The following is a 24,839-nucleotide window of genomic DNA, read 5'->3' on the forward strand; positions in this document are numbered from 1 at the left end:
GTATATGAACACACTTCCCAAACTCCCTAACTATCCCTTCCCCCTGGCAACAATAAGTTTGTTCTCTAAGTCTCTTTCTGTTTTGTAAGTAACTTCATTTGTATCCTTTCTTTTTAGATTCCACATAGAACGGACGTCACACAGTATTTCTCCTTCTCTGAGATTGAAACTGTAATTAGAGATAAGTCTTTAAAGAGGTAATTAAGGTAAGACAGGATTGTTAGGGTCCTAACCCACCTGATACAAAGAGATGACTCATTGGAAGAGACCCTGATGCTGGGAAGGATTGAGGTCAGGAGGAGAAGAGGGCGGCAGAAGAGGAGATGGTTGGATGGCATCACTGACTCAATGGGTGTGAGTTTGAGCAAATTCAGTGAGACAGCAAAGGACAGGAAAACCTGGGGTGCTGCAGCCCATGCGGTTGCAAAGAGTTGAACACGACTGAGCGACTGAACAAAAACAAAGTCCTAACCCAGTGACTCGTGTCCTTATAAGAAGCGGGGATCAGGCACTCAGAGATGTCAGGCATGTGCATACAGAGGGATGGCCACGTGAGAAGGCAGCCAGCCACCAGCCAAGGAGAGAGGTCTCTCCCTCACCACGCTGCAGACGTCTTGGCCTCGAGGTCTTGACTCTAGAACTGCCAGACCACCCATTTCCATCTTTAACCACCCCTCTGCAGCACTTGGTTATGGTAGCCTTGGTAAAATAATACACCACCCTCCTTATTTAATCTCCCTCCAGGTGACAGTTGCATGTGCCCCGGTTATATTTGCTGTCTGTCCCCATGGTAGCAACTAATTATGTTTAAACATTCTAAATGACTAAGCTGGGTGAGAGTTGAAGAAATTAAGAAATGAAGAAATTAAGTTAAAGAAATAAGTCATAGGTGAATGGGGAACAGAAACAAAAATCTATATGAAAAATGCAACTGAGATGGGTATAAACTTGAGGGAACCCTTTCCACCCCTTCCCAGTGACTCAGAAACTGGTCACTGCTTAACAGAAGATTTTCATGAGAACTGACTAGTACCAAAGGAGAGGCAGATATCTGAGGCATCATCTGAGCTCACACTTTCACATTTGGGATGGTGGGGAGGTGAGGAGGAGGAGGAGATGGAATCTGGATCTCGGTTAGGGAAGCAAGCCCACTAGAGTCAGGGACAATTCATCATGTGACTGCCTCCTGCATTTTCATATTGATACATGCCAAATAATTCAGAAGAAAAGTCAAGGCTGAAAAGGGAGCTAGTAATTGTTGAGCTGTGCTCTTAGGGGCCTGGGTACCAAAGATAGATTTGAAACAAAAACAAGTGAAGAGACAGGGAGCCTGGCGAGATGGCAGAAGAGGCAGAGGAGAGTTGTTGAGAATAAAGTCCTGGGGTGGTGTTGGTCCAGTTATTATCATAGGTCCCTGAATTGCTCTTGTTTATTTAATGGGGATCCCAGCATGAAAGACACCCACTGAGACGCTGGAAAACTGCTATGACTTCCTTGTAGGGCAAAAGGCAGACAGTCCCATTGCTGTGGTAGCAACTCTGCTGACTCGCAGGGCAAAGCCACAGAAAGGAGTGTCCCTGGGAAGTAATGAGACAGTTCAAAATGTTGATTTCATTTCAGCCCAAATTCTAATTGTGTTTCTCCCCCAGTTGGAATTGAAGGATATGCATTCAGGGGCTGTGTGGTTAATGACTGCATTGCCAGCATCTAGAACACAGCCTTGGAGAAGGAGATGGCGCCCCACTCCAGCACTCTTGCCTGGAAAATCCCATGGACCAAGGAGCCTGGCGGGCTGCAGTCCATGGGGTCGCGAAGAGTCGGACACGACTGAGAGACTTCACTTTGACTTTTCACTTTCATGCATTGGAGAAGGAAATGGCAACCCACTCCAGTATTCTTGCCTAGAGAATCCCAGGGATCAGTGAGCCTGGTGGACTGCCGTCTATGGGATTGCACAGAGTCGGACACGACTGAAGTGACTTAGCAGCAGCAGCAGCAGAACACAGCCTGGTCCATAAGAGACGCTGTATAAATACTTCCAGCATGTACTAAAATCATCGGCCCACCTACTCTTGGCCAGGCGCTGTGTGTGGGGCTTTGCAATCTTTGTCTCACTGACTTCCATCCTAGCTAAGGAGCTCTCTCCCGGGTCCTTGTGGCAACTGAGCCTCAGAGAGAATAACTGTCGAAGAAAACAGCCCGTGCATGTCAGATCTAGGATTTCACTCAGGTTTTCTCCCATCCAAGTACTAACCAGGTCTGAGCCTGCTCAGCTTCCAAGATCAGACGAGATCGGGCATGTTCAAGGTGGGATGGCCATAGCCTACACCCAGGTTTTGTATTTTCACTCTCCGTATTGTCTCTTTACCTTGGGATTAGGGAATAATTTCTGGTTCGTTGGTGGGAGGACTGGGTTCTGACTACTCAAAACTTTTGGAAGTTTTTCTTCTGGTGCTGGTATGTATATCCTTAAAGACCCGTGATGTAAACTGTGTAAGTTACTAGTCAATTTCCTTCCAGATCGAAATGTTTAGTGATATGCCAAGATGCCATGCAACCTTCAGAAACTTCCATCTTGGACTTCCCTGGTGATACAGTGGGTAAGAATCCACCTGCCAGTGCAGGGGACATGGGTTCGATCCTTGGTCTGGGAAGATTCCACATGCCTTGGAGAAACTAAGCCCATGCATTACAACTACTGAGCCTGTGTGCTGCAACTACTGAAGCTGGGGAGCCTAGAGCCTGTGTTGCACAAGAGAAACCAATGCAGTGAGAAGCCCATGATTTGCAACAAAGAGAAGCCCCTGCTCACCACAAAAGAAGTAAGTAAGTGTTGGTCGCTCAGTCGTGCCCAACTCTTTGCGGCCCCATGGACTGCAGCCCACCAAGCTCCTCTGTCCATGAGATTCTCCAGGCAAGGATACTGGAGTAGGTTGCCATTTCCTTCTCCAGGGGATCTTCCCAACCCAGGGATAGAACCCGGATCTCCTGCACTGCAGGTGGATTCTTTACCAACTGAGCTCCAAGGGAAGCCCATAAGAGAAAAGCCACAAGAGAAAGCCTGTGCATAACAACGAAGACCCAGCACAACTGAAATAAAACAAAACAAAATTTTAAACACTTCTAACCCAAGAGCCCCTGCAGCGGTATCCATGGAGTCTCCCCAAGAGCTCCTGCTTATACGTGGACCACTGGGCTTCAGGGCCCCGCACCTGACTGCCTGCTGCTGGCACCCTGCTCCCCTCTTTGCACACAGGCTTCCTTAAGAGTCACACGAGCAGACAGACAATATTGTCCCAATGAGTCATCACTGGCCCTGAAGCCACCTCTCACTCAGGAGGCAGGAGAGGGATGGGACAGAGTCTTGGCATGAATCCTTGAAGAGAGAAACTTGGCTTGGTTACACGTATTTCTTTTGTTATAAAATCCTGATTAAAATAGACATCTTTCACTTGACACAGGAGATCTACAGTTAGTATTTTTCTCCTCTACTGTAACCAAAATTCACTTTTCACCCCACCTTTGGACTTGACCATGAATATGATAACTCATAAAAACAGAAAATTTCCCCCAGTTCCTTCATAGCAAGGTCCAGGGTAAACGCCTTCAGGAAGGATAAACAAATGCTATTTTGGGAAAGTCGTAGGAGGCACTTAAAAGGCAGAGGCTTCCCACCCAAGTTTACCTTCTTAATTAGCTGGTTAGGGTATAAAGTGAGGACTTGGAGTGCGAGGGGTTTGGCTTGTGTGTTTTGGGGGTGTGTGTGTGCGTGTGTGATCGAGCCTGTATATGCATACAAGAAGAATCCTAGAACACAGAGAGTTTTGTTATTTACACAAATATGTTGATAGTTTCACAACAATTTCTAGGAGGGAAATTTTTTCACCAGCTGCCATGCTCTAATAAGGGAAAGAGAAGGGAACCCTGTGGCTGTTTGTGCAGATATTGTGTTAAGAACTTCATGTGCATCATGAACTCACTTTGTGCTTAAAAATCTGTTTTTCCCAAGTACCTTCTAAAAGTGAGTTACTAGGCAAAGGCTGGGAAACAAAGATGAATAAAGTACATTCCTTAACGCCAAGGAATTTACAGTCTAGAAGGTGAGGCAGGAGAACAACTGGTGATTATGATCGGGTGTAATAACTATTATGCAAGAACTCTGTACAGAGTTGTTATGCAGAAGCTCTTAGGAGGGGCACCTCTGCTTAATCTCAGCTGAAGGGTGCCAAGCCTTCAACCAGGCAGTCAGAGCAAGCTGGGTAAATACCAAGACTTCCCTAAGGAGGTGTCATTCACCATAGTTTTGAAACACTGGTGCAGAACTGTAGAGACAGCTTCATTGCAGGGAGAGAAGAGAAACACAAGAAAGCTGCTAGAAGCAAGAGAGAGGGCTTGACAAGTTCAAGGACACTGCTCAAATATGTAAGGCTGGGAGGCAAGGCCATCTTAAAGACTTCCCATTTATCTTGATGGCTGTGGGAAAGCAGCAAAGGCTTGAAATAGAAGAACAGGACAAGATTCATTTTGCATTTCATGAAAGTAAATCTCAGCATGCTGAATAAAGGCATGTGATGAGTTTTGTTTGAGTTTGATTATCTGGAATGATAAAGGATGGAGGACAGAGACCTTGCAACACATGTTGGTTCCTATGATCCCCCGACTATGATGCTGGCTCTCAGCCTAATTTTCTCCCCATGACACTTTTTATTGGAACTTCTAGTAAGTTATAAACCCACTCCAGTGTTCTTGCCTAGAGAATCCCATGGACAGAGAAACCTGGTGGGCTGCAGTCCATGGGGTCGCACAGAGTCGGACACGACTGAAGTGACTTAGCAGCAGCAGCAGTAAGTTATAAAATAAGCTGATCTTGGCTCATTGTCTTGCAATGTGGTGAATCGATTATGAAGAAAATGAGACGGAGGCAGGGGACTGGTCATGAGGGTGTTGAGCAAAGAAGGAGTGGCAGTGATTCCAGGAGACAGAATGGATGCAACCAGGGAGGAGTGGGTGGGAGAGACAGAGGCGTCAAAGATGACTTGTGCCTTGCTGGCTCAGGCCCCTAGGAGGATGTTGATAAAACAATAGCTAACATTTATTGAGCATTAACTATGTGCCAGGTACCATTCTATGTGCTCGACAGATAGGAGCTCAGTTCTTATAACAACCCAGTGATGTAAGTACCACTCTTGTAAGAGGAGGAAATGGAAAACGAAAAGGATAAATGGCTTGCCCAAGGTCATATAATTAGCAAGAAACAAATTTAGGAGTGGTCAGTTTATAGAGGTACTGAAGACAAAAAAAAAAAAAAAAAAAAAAGGATGGAATTGCCCAGAAAGTATCCGTTGGTGAGAAAAACAAAAAGCCAAGGGCAGGACCTCGGGGAAATTCCAGTATTTCAGGAGATGGTGGAGGAAGAGATGCTTGTGAAAGAGATAGAGTTGGATCAGCCCAAGAGGTTGAAGATCTCAGAAGACAATAGGGTGACAGACGCCAAGGGCCCCCAGGTTGGGGTTGCCATCTGACTTTTCCAGAGGCAGAAATGGAATCTGGGAGGAAGTGGAACTTCCAGTGAATCCGGGATTCACTGGAGTCCTAGATATGCTGTGCTTCCTGCTGCTCCACGGCTGCTCTGCCATTCCGGCAGTTTTTGGAAGACTGACGCGTGGTTCTTATTTTTGGACACTTGGTTATCTGGAGAGATAAGGAAGGAGGGACTGGAACTTAGTTATGCATTAAAATTCAGATCATCCCTTTATTATAATGCTGGCTGTTCATTTACTTTCCTCTGCATGAATTTCTTTACTGGAAACTTAATGACTTTGAAAATTAACTGGTTTTCATTTTATCTCCAAAACTGGCTAGAAAGTACCTAGGAGGAGAAGCAGACCCCAGTTTCTCCCCCACACACTCACTGTTGGTGTCATTAGACTTGACAGCTCACAGCTCACAAAGTTTCTTGGCAATCCTTATTATTTGCAATAATTACCAAGGTAACCGCGTGGAATATTTTCTCTGAATTAAAATTCAGCACAGCACATCAATTCTCGGGGATCTCTGCCTTCTCAGGCCACTGGGTAGTTGGTCAGTCCCTCTCCTTTTTCTGAACTCTGTTAGGTCTAGAAGGCGCGGTAGTCTGCTGGTCTTCATCCTTGCAACAGCTGCTGGGGCAACTCCTTTGGGTCCCCAGAGGTCTTTAATCCCTGGCCACTCTCCCTTCGGAGGCTAGTCACAGCCACATAGACCTTCTATATATGTCACTCACACCACATATTTACTTTTCCTTCAAATTCTATATTAAAAAATCTCTTGCATAAACCAGCTTGATTACTTGCATCCTTTATAAAGGTAAACACTTGGCTTGCTTTTTGAAAGAATACTGCCTTTCCACCTGAATGTTTCTATTTTTATATTCTCCTTCTTTCTCTTGCAGTGCTTGAAGCTAAACTCCCAATTTAGTGTCACAAAACCATCAGACTCTCTGCTTGTATAGCTCTTGGCCAAACTTGTCAATTTTTATTTTATCTGTTTACTTGTTTGGCTTAAAGATCTAAAGAGACAGGAATTGTGTATGTACTTTTTTTTAACTCACCAGTGCAAATTCTATCTGCAATTTAAGCTCACTGCTTTTTAAAGTTAGGGAGTTTGGGATGGACATGTACACACTGCTATATTTAAAATGGATAACCAACAAGGACCTACTGTATAGCACAGGAAACTCTGCTCAAGGTGATGTGCCGGCCTGGATGGGAGGGGAGTTTGGGGGAGAACGGAGACATGCATATGCATGGCTGAGTCCCTCTGCTGTTCACCTGAAATGGTCACAACCTTGTTCATTGGCTATATTGCAATATAAAATCAAAAGTTTTTTAAAAATTGCAATTATGGTACCAGAGGCAAAGAGAAGAGGTACATTCTAGAAACATGGTCCTGTGGTCCCTAGAAATGGACGTGGGAAGGGCAGATTTATCCACTCCTGAAGCTACCCAGAGCAGTGCAGTGGCATCTTGAGGGATGGGTCAGTTTGAGTTTAAAGCTAGAAGTCCGTTTAAGCTGAGAACTGGACGATGAAGTGTCAGGATGGAGGGTGAAGGAGCTTGTAAACCAAGATATGAGCCAAAGTGAGTGGTCTCACTCCTGGGAAGCTGGAAGGATGGGAGGAGGGCTCAGAGAGAGCAAAGTTGGGCTGGTCTAGGATAAATTTTGCTAGGTCAGGGAGTCTAAGCCCCGATTTCCTCTTATCTTTCATTTTACATCCTCTTGCTCTCATTTCTCAGAAAGATGCCAGTAGGAAAATCTGAACTGAATAGGAAATATGACTGGTGATATAAAAATGCTGAAGAACCTTAAATGAAACTGCAACCTACTACTCCTTTTAACAGTGGAAGCAGGGAAATCTTGAATGAGGCAGATATAAACCACTGGTTTCCAGAAAGTCAACTCCAAAACTTACAGTAAAAATTAGGTGTTAACTTCCAAGATTGTTAAAAGGGAAACGGTTCAAGAAGAATGGGAGGCTAAAAAATATGGCTTAATTAACTATGAGAAATCCAATCTGAAGCCATCCTGATAAAAAAGGAAAAAGACATTTGTATAATACACCAGGAAGAAGTCTTATCGGAGTTACTTGTAAAAAAAATCTACATAAAAAATGGAAGGAGAGGACTATAACCAAGGACAGATATAAAGATGGCTTTAGTCTGTCTGTGAAAAAACTAATTTTGCAATAAAATAAAAGAAAAGCTAGCTTCTGCAATGAATTGAAACTTGCAAAAACACTCAAGCAGAGTAGTAAAAAGGTCTGTTAAAACCTGTGTTCTCAGTAAAGACGTGCAGTACCGCTCTGCTTTTGTGACTTTTAATAATATAAAAGACCAATAGAGAACATTTCTTTATCATCTATAATAACTTGGTCTTATTAATAGCATATTTTAATTATTAATAATTTCATACTTTAGAACAGCTTACATATGCTACTATTTTAAACAGTATTTGATGTTTTTTTAACACATTTTCGTATACAAGAAAATTGAAACTTTCCATTCACTATCATTTCACTTAATGCATTTTGTGTTTTGCTTATATATAATTCGTTTAGCATCTTTGCAACTTGATATAAAACATCTATAACAAATTTCATCCTGCATAAAGAAACAATTACAGTCCGTTCAAGTGAAAGAGGTTTTATCCTCTGATCATTTTTTTTCTGCTTTAGATATCTACAAACCATGTTTTCTCCACTGCCCTCAGCATAGCTTGAATCCTAAATTTTCAGCAAGAACTTAGCTTGCATACGCTCAGTCTAGAAACCATGCCTTCACGATGATTGCCTCATTCTTCCTTCTTCTTTTTCAAACATCCGTGTACAAGGTCTTCTGTTTTTCAGTTTTTTTTTTCATCTTGACTTTTCAAATTAAAATATTTGCCATTACTTGTTCTGATATTAAGTGTTTTTCACTTGTCAGCATCCAGAACAGAGCTTACATAAAACTATACTTCTGTTTTTCTTTCCTTCTTATTTACATTTAATCTTGATGATGTCTTGCTCTTTTTTTCCCTTTCTGAATCCTTGACTTCAGAAGAATTGACGTGGATCTCTGTATACCTCACTAATTAAACCTGTCCAATTGACATCTTGTGTCAACTAAGCAGCCTTGGTCAGACTTTCATGTCAGCATCTTGAGATAAGTAGCAGGTGATATTTTCTCATTTTATATTGGGAAAAGGCAGACAGAGACTAAATACTTTGTCTGAGTGAGGGGCTGTTTAATTAGTTGATACTAGTTCCTGATAAGTTATATAAATTACATTTGGACCACGATATCATTGAATTTTGCTTTCAGAAGAATTGGGTATTCTCGTGTTTTGGCATTCCAGCTAAATTATAGATTGGGTGATTTTCCACCCTTAAATTCTCTCTTTTTCCAGTGTGTTATTTATTCTTCTGCTCTTACTGTAGAGGGTGGTGGCTAGTCCAAGTGCAGCTGTACTTTCAGATTTAGGGTTCTTTGGAAGGGAAGGAAGTCTTTGAAAAATTACTAAGAATTTATTATTTATTTATCCTTTCTAGACTATGTCACTAGGGTTTTGAACTCATATCACCTTATCTTTAAGCAAAAGGAATAAAGTAAATATAGATTTGATGGAAAGAAACTAACAAGTATGTTAGGATTAAACTGTCCTGGGTGTTTTCCAGTCCTCCTTTGAAAGTAGAGGAAAAAAAATCCATGCTTTAACCTAGGTAAATAGACAGATATTAACCAACCAAAAAGGAGCAGTGGGTGCTTGGTTAGAAATGTGTACTGTGGGAATTACACGCTGTGGCCCCATTTTGTGGGATTCAAGTCACCATCAAGTGGCATAATGCTCCTTAGAAAGGGAGGTGATGGGAGAGAATTGAGAAAAAGGAGGCGGCTCGTGCAGAGACCTGGTCATTAGTCCAAAAAGATAGTTTCTTCCAGATAATGTACAAAAATAGAATGGCTGTTGGGGGAGAAAGAACAGCCAGAAAGAAACAATGCTGTAAAAGGCTTTATCTAGCAAATGTTAGCCCTCCCTGACTAGTCTTGAAACAACTTTGGAAGAAAGTCTTTAAACAAGCTACTTTGCAGTTCCCCAGATCTTTTCCACTTTGTAGCAAGATAACGTGCTTTACATGAACATTATCAGTTTCAAGATTCTCTAACTAATGCTCCCTGCTTCCCTCATATCCCAGGAAGCAGGAGGGCTGAGAACTGGGCCACAGGATTGATGCCTCATCGTCTTCCGCCTCCTCTTCCTCCTCTTAAAGGGAGTCTTCACAAGGACCAAGGGAACAGGATTATGGTTGTCAAGGCAGAGAGGGTCTGGAGGGTGGATAGAGTTTGGGATGAGCAGATGCAAACTGTTACATAGAGAACAGATAAACAGCAATGTCCTACTGTACAGCACAGGGAACTAGATTCAACATCCCGTGATTAAGCCCTAGTGGAAAAGAATATGAAAATTAATATGTATATTCATATAACTTCATCACCGAGCTGTACAGCAGGAATTAGTACAATATTGGAAAGAACTCTACTTTAACAAATTAAATAAGCTATAAGGATATATTCTAAAGCACAGGATATATAGCCAATATTTTATAATTTTAAATGAAGTGTGGTCTATAAAAATGTGGAATCATTAAGTTGTAGTGAAAGTATAAGTCACTCAGTGGTGTCCAACTCTATGTGACCCCATGGACTATAGCCCACCAGGCTCCTCTGTCCATGGGATTCTCCAGGCAAGAATACTGGAGTGGGATTCCCTTCTCCAAGGGATCTTCCTGACATAGAGATCAAATCCTGGTCTCCTGCATTGCTGTGGTTTCTTTACGGTCTGAGCCACCAAGGAAGCCCACATACCATGTTTATGCCTGACACTAATATAATATTGTAAATCAAAAACAAAAAAAATAGTCTTCAACACTGCTTTCCCTGGAGTATTCAGTTCAGTTCAGTTCAGTCACTCAGTTGTGTCCAACTCTTAGCGACCCCATGAATCGCAGCACGCCAGGCCTCCCTGTCCATCACCAACTCCTGGAGTTCACTCAGACTCACGTCCATCGAGTCAGTGATGCCATCCAGCCATCTCATTCTCTGTCGTCCCCTTCTCCTCCTGCCCCCAATCCCTCCCAGCATTAGACTCTTTTCCAATGAGTCAACTCTTCGCATGAGGTGGCCAAAGTACTGGAGTTTCAGCTTTAGCATCATTCCTTCCAAAGAAATCCCAGGGCTGATCTCCTTCAGAATGGACTGGTTGGATCTCCTCTTCCAAGGGACTCTCAAGAGTCTTCTCCAACACCACAGTTCAAAAGCATCAATTCTTCGGCGCTCAGCCTTCTTCACAGTCCAACTCTCACATCCATACATGACCACAGGAAAAACCATAGCCTTGACTAGACGAACCTTTGTTGGCAAAGTAATGTCTCTGCTTTTGAATATGCTATCTAGGTGGGTCATAACTTTCCTTCCAAGGAGTAAACGTCTTTTAATTTCATGGCTGCAGTCACCATCTGCAGTGATTTTGGAGCCCAAAAACTAAAGTCTGACACTGTTTCCACTGTTTCCCCATCTATTTCCCATGAAGTGATGGGACCAGACACCACGATCTTAGTTTTCTGAATGTTGCCTAAAATTCAGCCAAAAGCCGACATCTCCTAAAAGCTTTCATTTTGTTCCATTTTTCTTTTCCCTATATTCCTCTACAATAAATCAACATAATAAGGTAGCAACAAACACAATGTCATCACTACACAATCTCTGCTCTTGTGAATTGTGTGTAGGAAACAAATGTCCTTCAAAGCCTTTTGACTTATTTCACTGTCCTTAGTAAAAACTACTGTCAGAGAAAGACAATAATCAATAAATATTAAATAATATGCACAAGCTAAAGAAACTAAAGAACCTCTTGATGCAAATGAAATAGGAGAGTGAAAGAGCTGTCATAAAATTCAACATTCAGAAAACAAAGATCATGGCATCTGGTCCCATCACCTCATGGCAAGTAGATGGGGAAACAATGGAAACAGTGAGAGACTTTATTTTCTTGGGCTCTAAAATCACTGCAAATGATGACTGCAGCCATGAAATTAAAAGGCACTTGCTCCTTGGAAGAAAAGCTATGACCAACCTAGACAGCATATTAAAAAGCAGAGACATTAACTTTGCCAACAAAGGTCTGTCTAGTCAAACTATCGTTTTTCCAATAGTCATGTATGGATGTGAGAGTTGGACTATAAGGAAAGCTGAGCACAGAAAAATTGATGCTTTTGAACTGTGGTGTTGGAGAAGACTCTTGAGAGTCCCTTGGACTGCAAGGAGATCCAACCAGTCCATCATAAAGGAGATCAGTCCTGGGTGTTCTTTGGAAGGAATGATGCTAAAGCTGAAACTCCAATACTTTGGCCATAACTGATGGCCAATACTGATGCAAAGAACTGACTCATTGGAAAAGATCCTGATGCTGGGAAAGACTGAAGGCAGGAGGAGAAGTGGACAACAGAGGGTAAGATGATTGGATGGCATCACCAACTCAATGGACATGAGTTAGAGCAAACTCCGGGAGCTGGTGAAGGACAGGGAAGCCTGACATGCTGCAGTCCATAGGGTCGCAGAGTCGGACACGACTGAGTGACTGAACTGAACTGGACCTGGAACACACAAAATGCTTAGAATAACTTTTTGGTACCGACGTGACCGATGTGGACTTAATTATCATATGTGCACATGAAATTGAATACTAGAAGCTTCCTGATTTCTAATATGAAAATGAGTTTCAAATGAATAATTTTCTTGCTACTTTCTTAAGGTAGCTTTATCAATTTCAGCAGGATACCAAAGGATTTTTATTACACAGAAGTCGATAATGAAGATGAACCTTTGGCTTATTTTTTTTTTTTTTTTTTTGTCATTCTATATGGACTGCAAGGAGATCCAACCAGTCCATTCCGAAGGAGATCAGCCCTGGGATTTCTTTGGAAGGAATGATGCTAAAGCTGAAACTCCAGTACTTTGGCCACTTCATGCAAAGAGTTGACTCATTGGAAAAGACTCTGATGCTGGGAGGGATTGGGGGCAGGAGGAGAAGGGGACGACAGAGGATGAGATGGCTGGATGGCATCACTGACTCGATGGACGTGAGTCTCAGTGAACTCCAGGAGTTGGTGATGGACAGGGAGGCCTGGCCTGCTGCGATTCATGGGGTCGCAAAGAGTTGGACACGACTGAGCGACTGAACTGAACTGAACTGATATGAGATGGGAAAGAAACTTTTTTCAAATAGAGACATGGTTGACACATAAAGTTGTATAAGTTTAAGGGGTGTGGTGTGTTGATTTGACACATTTATATGTTGCAAATTGTTACCATGGTAGTGTTATCTAGCACCTTCATTACATCACATAATTCTATTTTTGTGGTGAAAACATGTGAGATCTACTCTGTTAGAAACTTTCAACCATAGAATGCAATATTGTTGACTATATTCACCAGGTTACACACTACACCCTCAAATCTTACTCATTTTCTAGGTTTATATCCTTTGACCAACATCACTCCCATTTCCCTTATCCACCTCACCTCCATCTCCTGAAAACCACCATTCTACAAGAAACTCTTTTTTTTTTTTTTTTTACATTGAGCAAAATTCTCTGTGCTATACAGTAGGTCCTTGTTGGTTATCCACTGTAAATATAGCAGTGTGCACATGTCACTCCCGAATTCCCGAACTATCCCTTTCCCCAATCCTTCCCACCTGGTAACCATAAGTTCATTCTCTGAGTCTGTGAATCTGTTTCTCTTTTGTAGATACTACATTTCAAATACCTGTATTACAGTCTTATATTAGCTTCAGGTGTACAGCATAGAGATTTGATAGTTTTATGCATTAAAAAACGATCACCATGATGAGTCCAATTACCATCTGTCAGCATACAAAGTTATTACCAATGTTATTGTTATCCATATTCCCTGTGCTGTACATTAAATCCCCATGGTCTATTTATTCTACAAGTGGAACTCTGTACCTCTCAATCGCCCTTACCTATTACACTCAGCCCTCTCCTCCCTCCCCTCTAGCAACCAGCAGCTGGGTCTCTGCATCCATGAGTCTGTTTTTGTTTTGTTGTTTTTAAGATTTTACTTGTAAATAAAATCACATAGCATTTTCTTTCTCTGTCTGACTTATTTCACGTAGCATAATACCCTCTCATTCTAGCCATGTTTTCATTTATGGCTGAGTAGTATTCCACTGGGAGAAGGCAATGGCACCCCACTCCAGTACTCTTGCCTGGAAACTCCCATGGACGGAGGGGCCTGGTGGGCTGCAGTCCATGGGGTCGCTAGAGTCGGACACAACTGAGCGACTTCACTTTCACTTTTCACTTTCATGCATTGGAGAGGAAAAGGGCAACCCACTCCAGTGTTCTTGCCTGGAGAATCCCAGGGACGGCGGAGCCTGGTGGGCTGCCGTCTATGGGGTCGCACAGAGTTGGACACGACTGAAGCGACTTAGCAGCCGCAGCAGCAGTATTCCATTATATACATGTGGAATAGTACATGTATTATCTATACCCCACACCTTTATGCATTCATCTATCATATCAATGGACTCTCACGTTCTATGTTTTCGGATGCATAGGATGAAGCTTTCCAGAGCACCATCCTATTTCCTGTGCTAAATACTACTAGATTTTGACAGAAGGGGAAGCTGTTTGTTCATGACTCCCTGAGGTTGTACTATGTCACAGGGTAACGCCTGCCATGCACAGCCTTTCATAACAGTGCTATGCAAAGTAGGGACTTAAAACAGTCAACAATACAAGACTGAACTGGTGGCCTGGACAGCTTCACTGAGCCCACACAAAACCAGCTCCCTGCTCCTCATGCGCTCACCCAGCAACCTAACGGCTGGCCGCTCTTTTTTTGCTGAGCTCAATGCCACTTCTCACCCCAAATTTACTGGCTTGGCAAAGTTGCAAATTTTATTACGCAAAAGTTGAGAAAGAGCAAAGCTGAGGAGTGCTAAAAACAGTACCCTTTGCTACTGTGTAGCATCTGTATTTGGGGAGCAGGGTGTTTTATTTATAGCTATCTATTAATACATTAGCAAAAGATACAGAAAGAAACACACACACACAAAATAGCTTTATCAAATAGTTTCCAGCGTTCAAGTGTAACATTAAAAACAAGAACAGCAACAGAAAACTATTCTATTGGGGGAGAAAAGCCATCTTCTTGACCTCTCTCTCCCTTCCCTTCCCTTTCCTCTCTGAGCTGGACTGTGGCTGCAAAGAGCCTTTGACCTGCTTGGTTCTGGAGGGCTGGGCTGGAGCCTGGGGTCTGGGGAGGGAGGTGGGATCTCCCCTTTTATTACTTTGTCCAGTGACTTTAACCTTCTCTCTCCTCCTCCCTCCCCAGCCAGACTTCAGGGGGAGAAGCAGTGGCAGCATCTAGCTTGTAAAACTGGTTTGTTGGGGTTCTTCCTCCCTCCCACTCTTGCTTCTTGGCAAAATGTTTTGCTGGGCAGCTGCCCTGCAGATAGCTGCCTTCTCTGCACTTGGAAGGGGCTCCCACTTCCTCCTCCAGTAAGCAAGGCGGGAGGACAGACACAGCCATTGCCCCAAGATGCACAAAGAAAAATGGAAACACAGACACACATTCATGGCCGTGTGCATCCTGGAGACTTCAGATTAAAAGAGGTGGGGGCTGGATGGGTCTTGGAACCATGGGACCCTCCCGGATCTGAGACCTCGTGCATTGACTTGAACAGAAGGTCTGGGGTGCTGGGGGTGGGGGGAGAAGCTGCTGCCTACATTTTGTATTTATAATTTAAATAAGTCACCAGATGACACAGCCAAGGAGGGGAGGGCGGGCTGTGGGAAGGTGTGTGGGCAGGTGCATTTTGCTTCACTTTTCCACCTGATCGCTGGGCGCTGCTGGCACCCACAAGGGCATCCTCACCAAAGTAGGGGCAGTTAAGAGATGGGCTTCCTTGCCAGAGGGTATCCCGGGCTGGACCCAGAGAGATTGGGAAGGGCTGGGCGGTAGTTTCTGGGGAGAACAGGTAGGTACTAACTGTGGCCAGTGTTTTGTTAAATTTTGCAGGAGGTTAAAAAAAAAAAAAAAAAAGAATGGGGATGGGATACAGTTCTGCCGAGACACATTGCCCAGGGCATCTCTGCTTCCTTGGGGGAAGCTTGGATCCTGTGAATGCGACTCAGGTCTTCTCTGCACTTCTGGGTCCTGCTGGTGGGAGGAGGTGGGAAGATGCTGGCCAGAGCTGGCTCCCTGCCAGGTGTCAGCCAGTCTGAGGGGAGCTGTGCCCTCCTTGGCCCCCAGGGCGGGCCAGAGGTCAGCACACAGAGAGGAGGCAGAGGGCCCAGGCAGAGACCCCTGGATGGAGGCCTCTCCTGGGGGGCCGGGAGGGAGGGTTCCTGACTCTTCCCCCGGAGGGCGGGTGTGTGGAGGTGGATTTAGAGTGACACACGATGAGGAAATGGAAGAAGCATCTATTTGATGGTGTCCCCAAGAGTGAGACCCAGACAGGTCTTTCTCTGGGGCAGGAAAGATGCTGTAAATTTATCCCAGGGGCCTAACTCAGCCGCACCAAGGACTTTGAGGAAGCCAGGAAATTCTGGGCACCTCAGCTGTCTCACTTGAAAAATGAGGCTAATTGAAAAGGCCAAGTGTCTTGTCTTCATGTCTTCTTTCGCGCAAGACAGCAGGCTGTCTCCTCGGATAACTGCCCTGTGGGAACCTCAGGGGCTATGTCATAGTTACGGAGACAGGAAATCGCTTTGAAAACATAAACACATTATTATTAAATGTGAGGTATTATCTGATCCCTTATTCAATGAGGGCATTTCCTCCTTCCGAGCACGATCCGCATGGCATGTTCACCTAACCCTGCACAGGGACACCCCTTGGACTTACAAGCAAAAGCCATAGGAAAACAAAGATCCAGAAAAGATGTCCCGAGGTAGGGAGTGCGTGGACTCTTCCGAGGGGCAGCCTGCTTTCTGCGTCAGGCGTCAGCCCTTCCCTTCCTAAGCTCCCTCCTCAGGTGGCTGCCTTGCTTTCTGTTACTTATTTGGAAGCCGAGGCTGTGCCTTTTTGTCCTGAACATCCGCCCCTGTAGCTCTCCGTCTCCCCCTGGCGTTCCTCTCTGCCTATTTCTTAAGATTGGTGCCCCACCCCCTCCAAGGTGGAGGGGACCGGGGAAGCGAAGAGGGGGAGGATACAAAAATAAAAAGTTCATGGTGGGGGTGGGGGGGGGGGTTCTGATTAGCAATCCTGAAAGGATTGGGTATGTGCCTAAAAGGATTCTTTCGTTCTTTCTTTTAAGCTTCCTTTCCTTGACAATCCTTCTCCGATCTTTCCCACTGTGGACGCAAAGAACTCGAGGGGAGGGGGATCAGAAGTCAGAGAAAAGTGTGTGGATCTATCTGCCAAGATAAACTGACCCCGAGTCGGTGGGGAGAGGGGATGGAGGGAGAGAGTCCCCCGGTCTGATCAGCACTAAGGAATCAGAGAGACATAAAAGGCAAGTGAAGCGAACAACAATAAAAAAAAAAAAAAAAATCCCCCCCCCCCCGCCCCTCTCACACAACAATACAATCTATTTAAACTGGAGCTCATACTTTTCATACCAATGGTATGACTTTTCTGGAGTCCCTCTTCTGATTCTTGAACTCCGGGGCTGGCAGCTTGCAAAGGGGAAGCAGACGGCTGCGCGCCGCACGGGCAGGTTTACCAAAGGTCCCTCTCTAATGGGTATTTTCTTTTTCTTAGCCCTGCCCCTGAATTGTCAGACGGCGTCTGCCTCTGAAGTTAGCAGTGATTTCCTCTAGAGCCCGGCCTTATCTCCGGCTGCACGTTGCCTGGTGGTGACTAATGACACAATAACATTGTCTGGGGGCTGGAATAAAATCGGAGCTGTTTACCCCCACTCTATAGGGGTTCAATATAAAAAGCCGGCCGAGAGCTGTCCAGGTCAGACGCGCTCCTGCCTCCGCGCTGGGACCGGCGCCTCCAGGGTCCGCGCGCCGCCGCCGCCGCCGTCGCCGCGTGCGTCCTGGGACCGCTCGCTCTGCCTCTCCGCAGAGCAGACTTCTTTTTTTCTCTCCGTTAAACAGCAATCAGGCCGAAGTACCATTTTGAGATCCGGAGAACCCGAAGCGCTTGGAAAGAACTGAAGCTGATTTTTTACCCCCCCTGCACTTTTTCTTTTTTTATTCCCTTCGAGTTTAGTTTGCAGGGGGAAAGGTTTTGAACCCTTCCTTTTATCCGCCCCCCCTCCCCAGAATGGATTATTTCCCCATGATTTTCGCTCTGCTGTTTGTGGCTTTCCAAGGAGCTCCAGAAGCAGGTAGGCACGGTGACTTGTAAAATCCTTGAATGCTGTGGTCTTTTTTTCCACCTTAATGCTTTTCTTGCTTCTGTTTCTCCCATTGCGTTTTTATGACTGCCGCTCAGAAATCAAGTGTAGGGGGGTTAGTGCTCAGAGCTGCTGAAGTTTTCTAGCGGGGGGGGAAAAAATCCTCTGTGTAAGACCATTGGTCCTCTAGCATTAAAGTGACATGATTATTATTGCCTAGTGTGTTTCTTCGCTTTTAAAAATATGACTTAAAGACAAGATGTAATTTAGCTAAATGTGTGTTTGCAAACTTTCTGTTCAGACAGGTAAAAGGACATATAGGCATTTATATCTTATTCAAATACTGTTTTAATAGTGTGTTAATGTGTAAAATATTCATACTTTTCAACTTGAAGCCAAGGAATTTTATTCAAGTCATTCAAGCAGTTTATGCACACTAAAATCACCTGCAGAACAGTCTGGGGAAAAACCCTTCAGGCAGTTTCAGGGCGAAGCAGATGTTTTCTTTAAAATTTGTCATTATTGACTTTGGGTTTCTTTTGGCAGGTTTTTGGCACTCACAACAGTGCAAGCTCCATTTCCAGTGTTATTCACCTGTCCTGGGAGGGGAGCTAGAATAAATCGTGGCTACCGAGGGATTTAGATAGTGTGTGAGCATCTGCCTGTTTCTCTCTTTCTAGGGTCAATGCACTTTTTTTGTCTTTTCGTGACCCCGACTGAAGAGAAAAGGATGTCAAGGGAATGAAAATCCTGGAATGTGTCTGATCATTTGAAATGTACAAAATTGGGCAGATAAGCTGCAGGGCTAACTTGTCAGTAAGAGGAGGCAAGGCTGCCGTGAGGAAGGGGGAGCTGGTAGATCCCACACACGCCCTCCAGTTCCCGGGATTTAGAATCCAAAGCCCACAGAACCTTGTCTGGGTTCCAAGAGCGGCTGCTTGGTGATCTCTTCAGTCTGGGGTTCGCCTGTTCAACTGACTTCTCTCTTTCCAATCACCTCCCCGAAGCTCTGGATTTCCACCTAAGTTCTAGAGGTGCCGCTCTTCTGAGCTACTCCCTGCCTTAACACAAGGTGGGAAGCAGTGGGTACTGAATGGAAGGTCATCCCGCCTGGGGAAGTGGCTTGGAGTCTAGGGAAAGACAGTATGACTTACTTAGTTTGAGGTTGTTTTGGTCATCAGCCCATTTTAAGCCACGGTAGGCTGCGCTCGGTTCCATGTAGAAGCCAACCTAAATGTCTCATAAGCAGTGTTTCTAAGTATTTCCTTGAAGGCTGCATCCTTCGTGGGGCTGGCAAGTCCCTTTTCAGGTGGTTGTTTCCCCTGCACTTGTTTAATCTCTCTGAAGGCGGATAAGCCAGTGGCGACACAGGTGAAGTCATGTTAAGAAGAGGGGGAAAAAAATCATCCTTTTTCCTTCGTGTTTCTTGCCGCAGGCTGGTGGTGTGCTTCATCTGCTTTTACCTGCTCTGCTGGGTCTGGCATCCAGGCCGTGGCCCGTGTGCCTCCGGGGCTTGGAGCAGACACCTCCCTCTGACCTGCTGTCTCTCTCTCCCCAGCGGTCCTGGGCACCGAGCTCAGCGCGGGAGCAGAGAGTGGCGGGGAGAAGCCGGCTCCTGCCACACCCTGGAGGCCCCGCCGGTCCAAGCGCTGCTCCTGCTCTTCCCTGATGGATAAAGAGTGTGTCTACTTCTGCCACCTGGACATCATCTGGGTCAACACTCCAGAGTGAGTCTCTAGAGGGCATCCTTACTCTAGGCTTTCTCCCCTCTGGCTCCACGGAAGACCAGAGCCCCAGTTTCTCTGGTTATTGTCTGGCGTGGTCCCTGAAGGTAGCACAGCTGACCACAGGAAAGTGCCTCTGTGGGCAAAACGCCCCTCCAGAGGGTGTCAGGCATCTCGGGGGTTGGGGGGAAGATCTTTGTATCGGGCCTAGGGGTGAGTGTTCTCGAATTCTCTGGGTTGAAAGGAGCCACTGCTGAGGTCATCTGTGGGTTAGTCTAACCTGTGCTTCTCATGGGAGCATAGAGACTTAAGAGGCAGAAGTGATGACAGAGACTTACAGGCTGTTTCCTCATTTTACTTTTGGAGAAAACTAAGACCCAGATTGTTGAAGTCATTTGCAAGGTTGAGTCTGTGCAGAGTGAGACCTGGAACTTGAGTGTCCCGACTCCTTTGTCCTTGCCCTTTGGAAAAGCCTATTTCATGACAGCAGTAGGAATACCTTGATCAGATTTCTCTTCTGCCTCCAGAGTGAAGAGAGCAGTTTCTCCCCCTTACTTCCTGCAAAGTAATTCATTCATCAGAAAGAATTGTAAACAAAAAGGCACTGATTGTACCTGCAGAGTCCTGTTATAGCGAGGATGACCAAAATCCAAATAAAATCAAGTCAAACCAAACAAAAACCATGGCAGGCCCAATATTTGGTAAGGTGATAGTTCCAAAGGGAGGACTTTACTCCTTGGGTGAGAATCATAATGAACACGTTGGAAATTACTGGAGAGCCTTCTGGCAAAGAGTCCTTCTATAGCCACATGATAATCACCAAAATCACCAGAGGTGTGCAGATATGGCATGAGCCGCGCTCCAGGTGGCCTGTTTCCTCCAGCCTTCCTGGGGGCCCCTTTTAGCATATCCATGGATCACTTGAGTTGAAAAATCAGTTTTCAAAATCATATGAGTCATGGTTTTGCATGGAAGTCCCCCACCTCCCAAGAGCTGTTAACTAAGTAGAGAGAAAAGGAAGAAAATATGAAACAGATACCAAAGCAGAAATGTCATAGTTTCGGCCAAAAAGCAAGGCTGCTGTGTCAAGAAGCAACTGAACTCTGTCGAGTTGACATGGAATGTCATTGACTTAGAGAACGTGATTTTCTCCCGGTTGGGTCCACACCCTCAGGGCCATTGATGGGCACATGGTCCTGACTGTTACCACTTTTGACTCTAAGTTTCGCTACCGAATGCTGCGGCATGCTCTCCTTCTGTCTTAATGGAAGGCGGTTGGCCCCAAAGATGCAGCCTTTGGAGAGGATTAATTATGCTCATATCGTCTGTTTCTCTCTTTCCATAATAGGCATGTTGTTCCGTATGGACTCGGAAGCCCTTCTAGGTCCAAGCGGTCCTTAAAGGACTTCTTGCTTACAAAGGCGACAGTCCACAGGAAGAGATGCCAGTGTGCTAGCCAGACAGACAAGAAATGCTGGAATTTTTGCCAAGCAGGAAAAGAACTCAGGTGAGTAGAAACATCTTTGTTTTTGATCAGCTTTTTGGCCTCCTGACCTTCTTCCTCTCGTGATGCTGTTGTCTTGCTTTGAAGAAAGCAACAGAGACACTGAGAATCACCAGCATTCCTGTTGCTGAAATGTCCTCCCTACCTGTATTTTGACAGGGACCAAGACTCCATGGAGAAAGCCTGGAACAACCAAAAGAGAGAAAAAGACTGTTCTAAGCTAGGAGAGAAGTGTCTTCATCAGCAGCTCGTGGCCGGAAGGAAAACAAGAAGGTAAGAGACTCTTATGAACAGCTGGTCCCCTTTACCTATAAACAGTCTCCAGTCATTCTTACCTCTGTGGGAGAAAGGCTTAGAAGACAATATAAAGCGAAGGGAGGAAAGGGAAATCTCTGTGTTCTTTAGACTTAAAAGAGCCAAAGAATCCTTCTCAAAAGTTTTTTTGATGTAATGGAAACTAAGAGAAAAATAATAATAATTTCCCAGTCGGTTCAGAAACAGTGGTTTACATAATTCAGTCTGCTGCCCTTTAGCACACACACCACTCATCCAAACAAAAATCTGTTTAGGGACACTTCTGTCATTTGGTCACATCTAGTTTTTGCATCTCTGAGTCAATATATTTACAGCTTTCCCTGAGAAATTAAAAATCATTTCAGGGAAAATTTATTTTTTTTAATCATGTATAATCAAATTCTTCAAAAACATAGCAGTTATTCAAATGGCCAAAGGGAAAATAAAGTCATTAAGTAGGCTTGGTGAGAGTTAGGACATGTTGTTTTTCAGGTTTATTTATTTACTTTTTTAATAGGGAAATGCATTCGATGGAGATTCAATGTCATTCTCAACAGCTTTCTTATTTTTTTAATCAATCACGAGCTGGGATCTGGATTAGTATCACCCCAGGGTTGCTCTGAGGGACTCTATAGGGATAAACCTTCCACAACCTAAGCATCTTGAAATTCACAAGCTGCGGGGAGGAATCCTGCTTTCAGATCTGTCCTATAGTCTATGATTCCCTCTCATGATCAGAGGCATTTTTTCCTAGAAATCCAGTGGCAAGAAGTTCTAGGAGCCAAGTGTTCTGAGCACAGGCCAGGAGGTCATGGACAACTTCTGAGTTGTTTACTACTGTCTGGGGCCAAGCTCAGCGCTCCCCACGTGACCTTGAAGTCTCCATATTTATGAACTCAGGCCACTAGTGCTCCTCCAGGCTTCCCTGGTAGCCCAGCTGGTAAAGAATCCACCTGCCATGCAGGAGACCCGGGTTCAATTCCTGGGTCGGGAAGCTCCCCTGGAGAAGGGATAGGCTACCGACTCCAGTATTCCTGGGCTTCCCTGGTGACTCAGATGGTAAAGAATCCACCTCCAATGTGGGAGATCCTGGGTTCAGTCCCTGGGTTGGGAAGATCCCCTGAAGAAGGGCATGGCTACCCACTCCACTATTCTTGCCTGGAGAATCCCCATGAACAGAGGAGCCTGGAGGGCTACAGTCCACAGGGTCGCAAAGAGTCAGATAAGATTGAGCACAGCACAGTGCTTCTCCAGATGGCAAGATTATGTAAACCACCGTTTCTGAACTGACTTGGAAATTATTATTTTTTTCTATTAGTTTCTATTACATCAACTATTAAATCAATGTTACTGTTCTTCCCACCCAAAGAAAACATTAAGACTGCAAAAATGATAGTTTTTAATTGCCATAAGACGTTTGCTTTGGGTCCTGCCTGTAGGCCTTCTTGTTTTGAATTCCTTTCCCCCTCGAAGCCCGCTTCAATTCCTCATGTGATTGAGAATTTGAAACCTTTGCTGAGTAAGTGTCTCCATACAATCCCACCAAAGTTGGAACAGTGCTTGGAATAGGGCTAAAAAAGAGAAGAAAGTATCTCTAGTCTACCTTAAAATCATGCTTTAAAATTTCTTTAATTCCCAGCCCCTGTAGATATGACCGCATCACGCCTCTCCTTGCTCACTGAACCCTGCCTCGCCCTAGGCATCACAGGCAGTTTGTTTTCATTTGAGGTTAGTAGAGAAGCACGCAGTCGTGGTTGAGGGTGAAAGTTGAGGATCCAGATTTAGATTTGTTTGTGCCAGATTCTAATTTTAGATGTTTCTTTTGCCCTAGAATAATTTTTTCTAAAAAAAAAAATTTGTTTTCTCTTGTCTGGTTTTAATAGGTTGGAGGCCATCAGCAACAGCATCAAAACATCTTTTCATGTTGCCAAGCTGAAAGCCCAGCTCTACAGAGATAAGAAAGTGATCTACAACCGCGCTCACTGAGGGCAGGTTTTTGGGGCCTGTCTGAAGCTCCTCGTCCACAGAGAGCCCTGGGCCTGACTCTGTGCGCTGCCCACGGGACTGGGATCGAGGCAAATGCGTCCTGCCTGGTCAGACGATTTCTTGTTCCAGACTGGCAGGGGACCAGCGCCCTGGGTGCAAGCATTCCAGGAAAGGTTAAGGAGTGCCCCCAGCCAGTCTTGTCTCCATCCGAGCTGTTTTCATCCGTCTCTCCTCCATGGGGGTGGCAATGGGCCCTGCAAAGAAGGCAAAGAGACCCAGTGACCTGCAAATTGGGATTCCTCCTCCTGCCGGAGGAGGAGAGGAGATTCCACTTGTGGACGGAATTTCTAAGAGGGTCCGAAGGGAGTGTTTGTGTCTCATTCAGGTGCCTGGCACATTTCAGGGAGAAACTCCAAAGCCCCGTGAAGATTTTTCTAAGGAATGCACAAATTGAAAACACTCGAAGGACAAATACTCGAGTAAAAATGAAAAAAAAAGGCTTGTTTTTCTAATTCATAAAATGCAAAACTGAAAGAAACTGTTACTACTGAAAATCAGAATGAGTTTCATGCATAGGAGACTACCTCATCTGTATTGCACTCTGACAAAGCATTTCCCACCTTTAATTATTGCCTCCCAAACTCTTCCCCTGCAAAAAAACCCCATCCTAGTTCCTAGCCTCGTGGAAGTCTGTCTAACGCATCAATAGTAGATATAACGTTTTCATGGTCATCTACTAGCTCTGTTCCCTAAGGAAAAATGAAAAGATCAGTTGAATCAGGAATTTCCCTCACTTACCTTGATTTTTGGAAACACAATGGTGTAGGGTTGTTGTGAAGAGATATTGAAGGGTGAACATTGGTGATGCTTTAAAGCAGTAAAATTATTTTCCTTTATTGGCTCATGGAAGAGGTTGGATTACGTTTTGATGTACTTATATTTTTATAGATATTTATATTCAAACAGTTTATTCCTTATATTTACCATGTTAAATATACGTTTGGGCAGGCCATATTGGTCTATGTATTTTTTTAAATGTATTTCTGAATGAAATTGAAAAAATGCTTTGTTTTGCCTGTCAAGGTAATGACCTTAGAAAATAAATATTTTTTTTCCCTACTGTACTGATTCTGAATCATCTCTGAAATTTCTGAGAGGTGAGCCACAGTGGTAAGATTCAAAAAGGGGAATGATTAAAGATGGTTTCTTGGAAAGGTGACAATCAGAAGAAAAAAGGATCTTAGCTACCGACAACAAGAATTTGATTTATATCTTAAAAGTTGCTTTTTGATTGCATTTGTGAAGCTGCTCAGTCGTGTCCTACTCTTTGCACCCCCATGGACTGTAGCCTACCAGGCTCCTCCGTCCATGTAATTTTCCAGGCAAGAGTACTGGGTTGCCATTGCATTTAGCTAAACACCAAACAAAAATTCAGC

At 44.5% G+C, this 24,839-nt stretch overlaps 1 protein-coding gene across 1 annotated transcript; it reads left to right on the forward strand.

Annotated features, from left to right (window-relative positions):
• Positions 1 to 17,240: 17,240 nt before the first annotated feature.
• EDN1 (endothelin 1) lies at positions 17,241 to 24,523 on the forward strand. Its single transcript, XM_006057776.4, has 5 exons — positions 17,241 to 17,886; positions 19,454 to 19,622; positions 20,968 to 21,126; positions 21,283 to 21,396; positions 23,301 to 24,523. Exons 1-5 carry the CDS (start codon positions 17,823 to 17,825, stop codon positions 23,401 to 23,403), a joined length of 609 nt encoding a protein of 202 aa, XP_006057838.2. The 5' UTR covers positions 17,241 to 17,822; the 3' UTR covers positions 23,404 to 24,523.
• The last annotated feature ends 316 nt before the right edge of the window (positions 24,524 to 24,839 follow it).

The sequence above is a fragment of the Bubalus bubalis genome, chromosome 2, assembly GCF_019923935.1.
Source record: "Bubalus bubalis isolate 160015118507 breed Murrah chromosome 2, NDDB_SH_1, whole genome shotgun sequence".
NCBI lineage: Eukaryota > Metazoa > Chordata > Mammalia > Artiodactyla > Bovidae > Bubalus > Bubalus bubalis.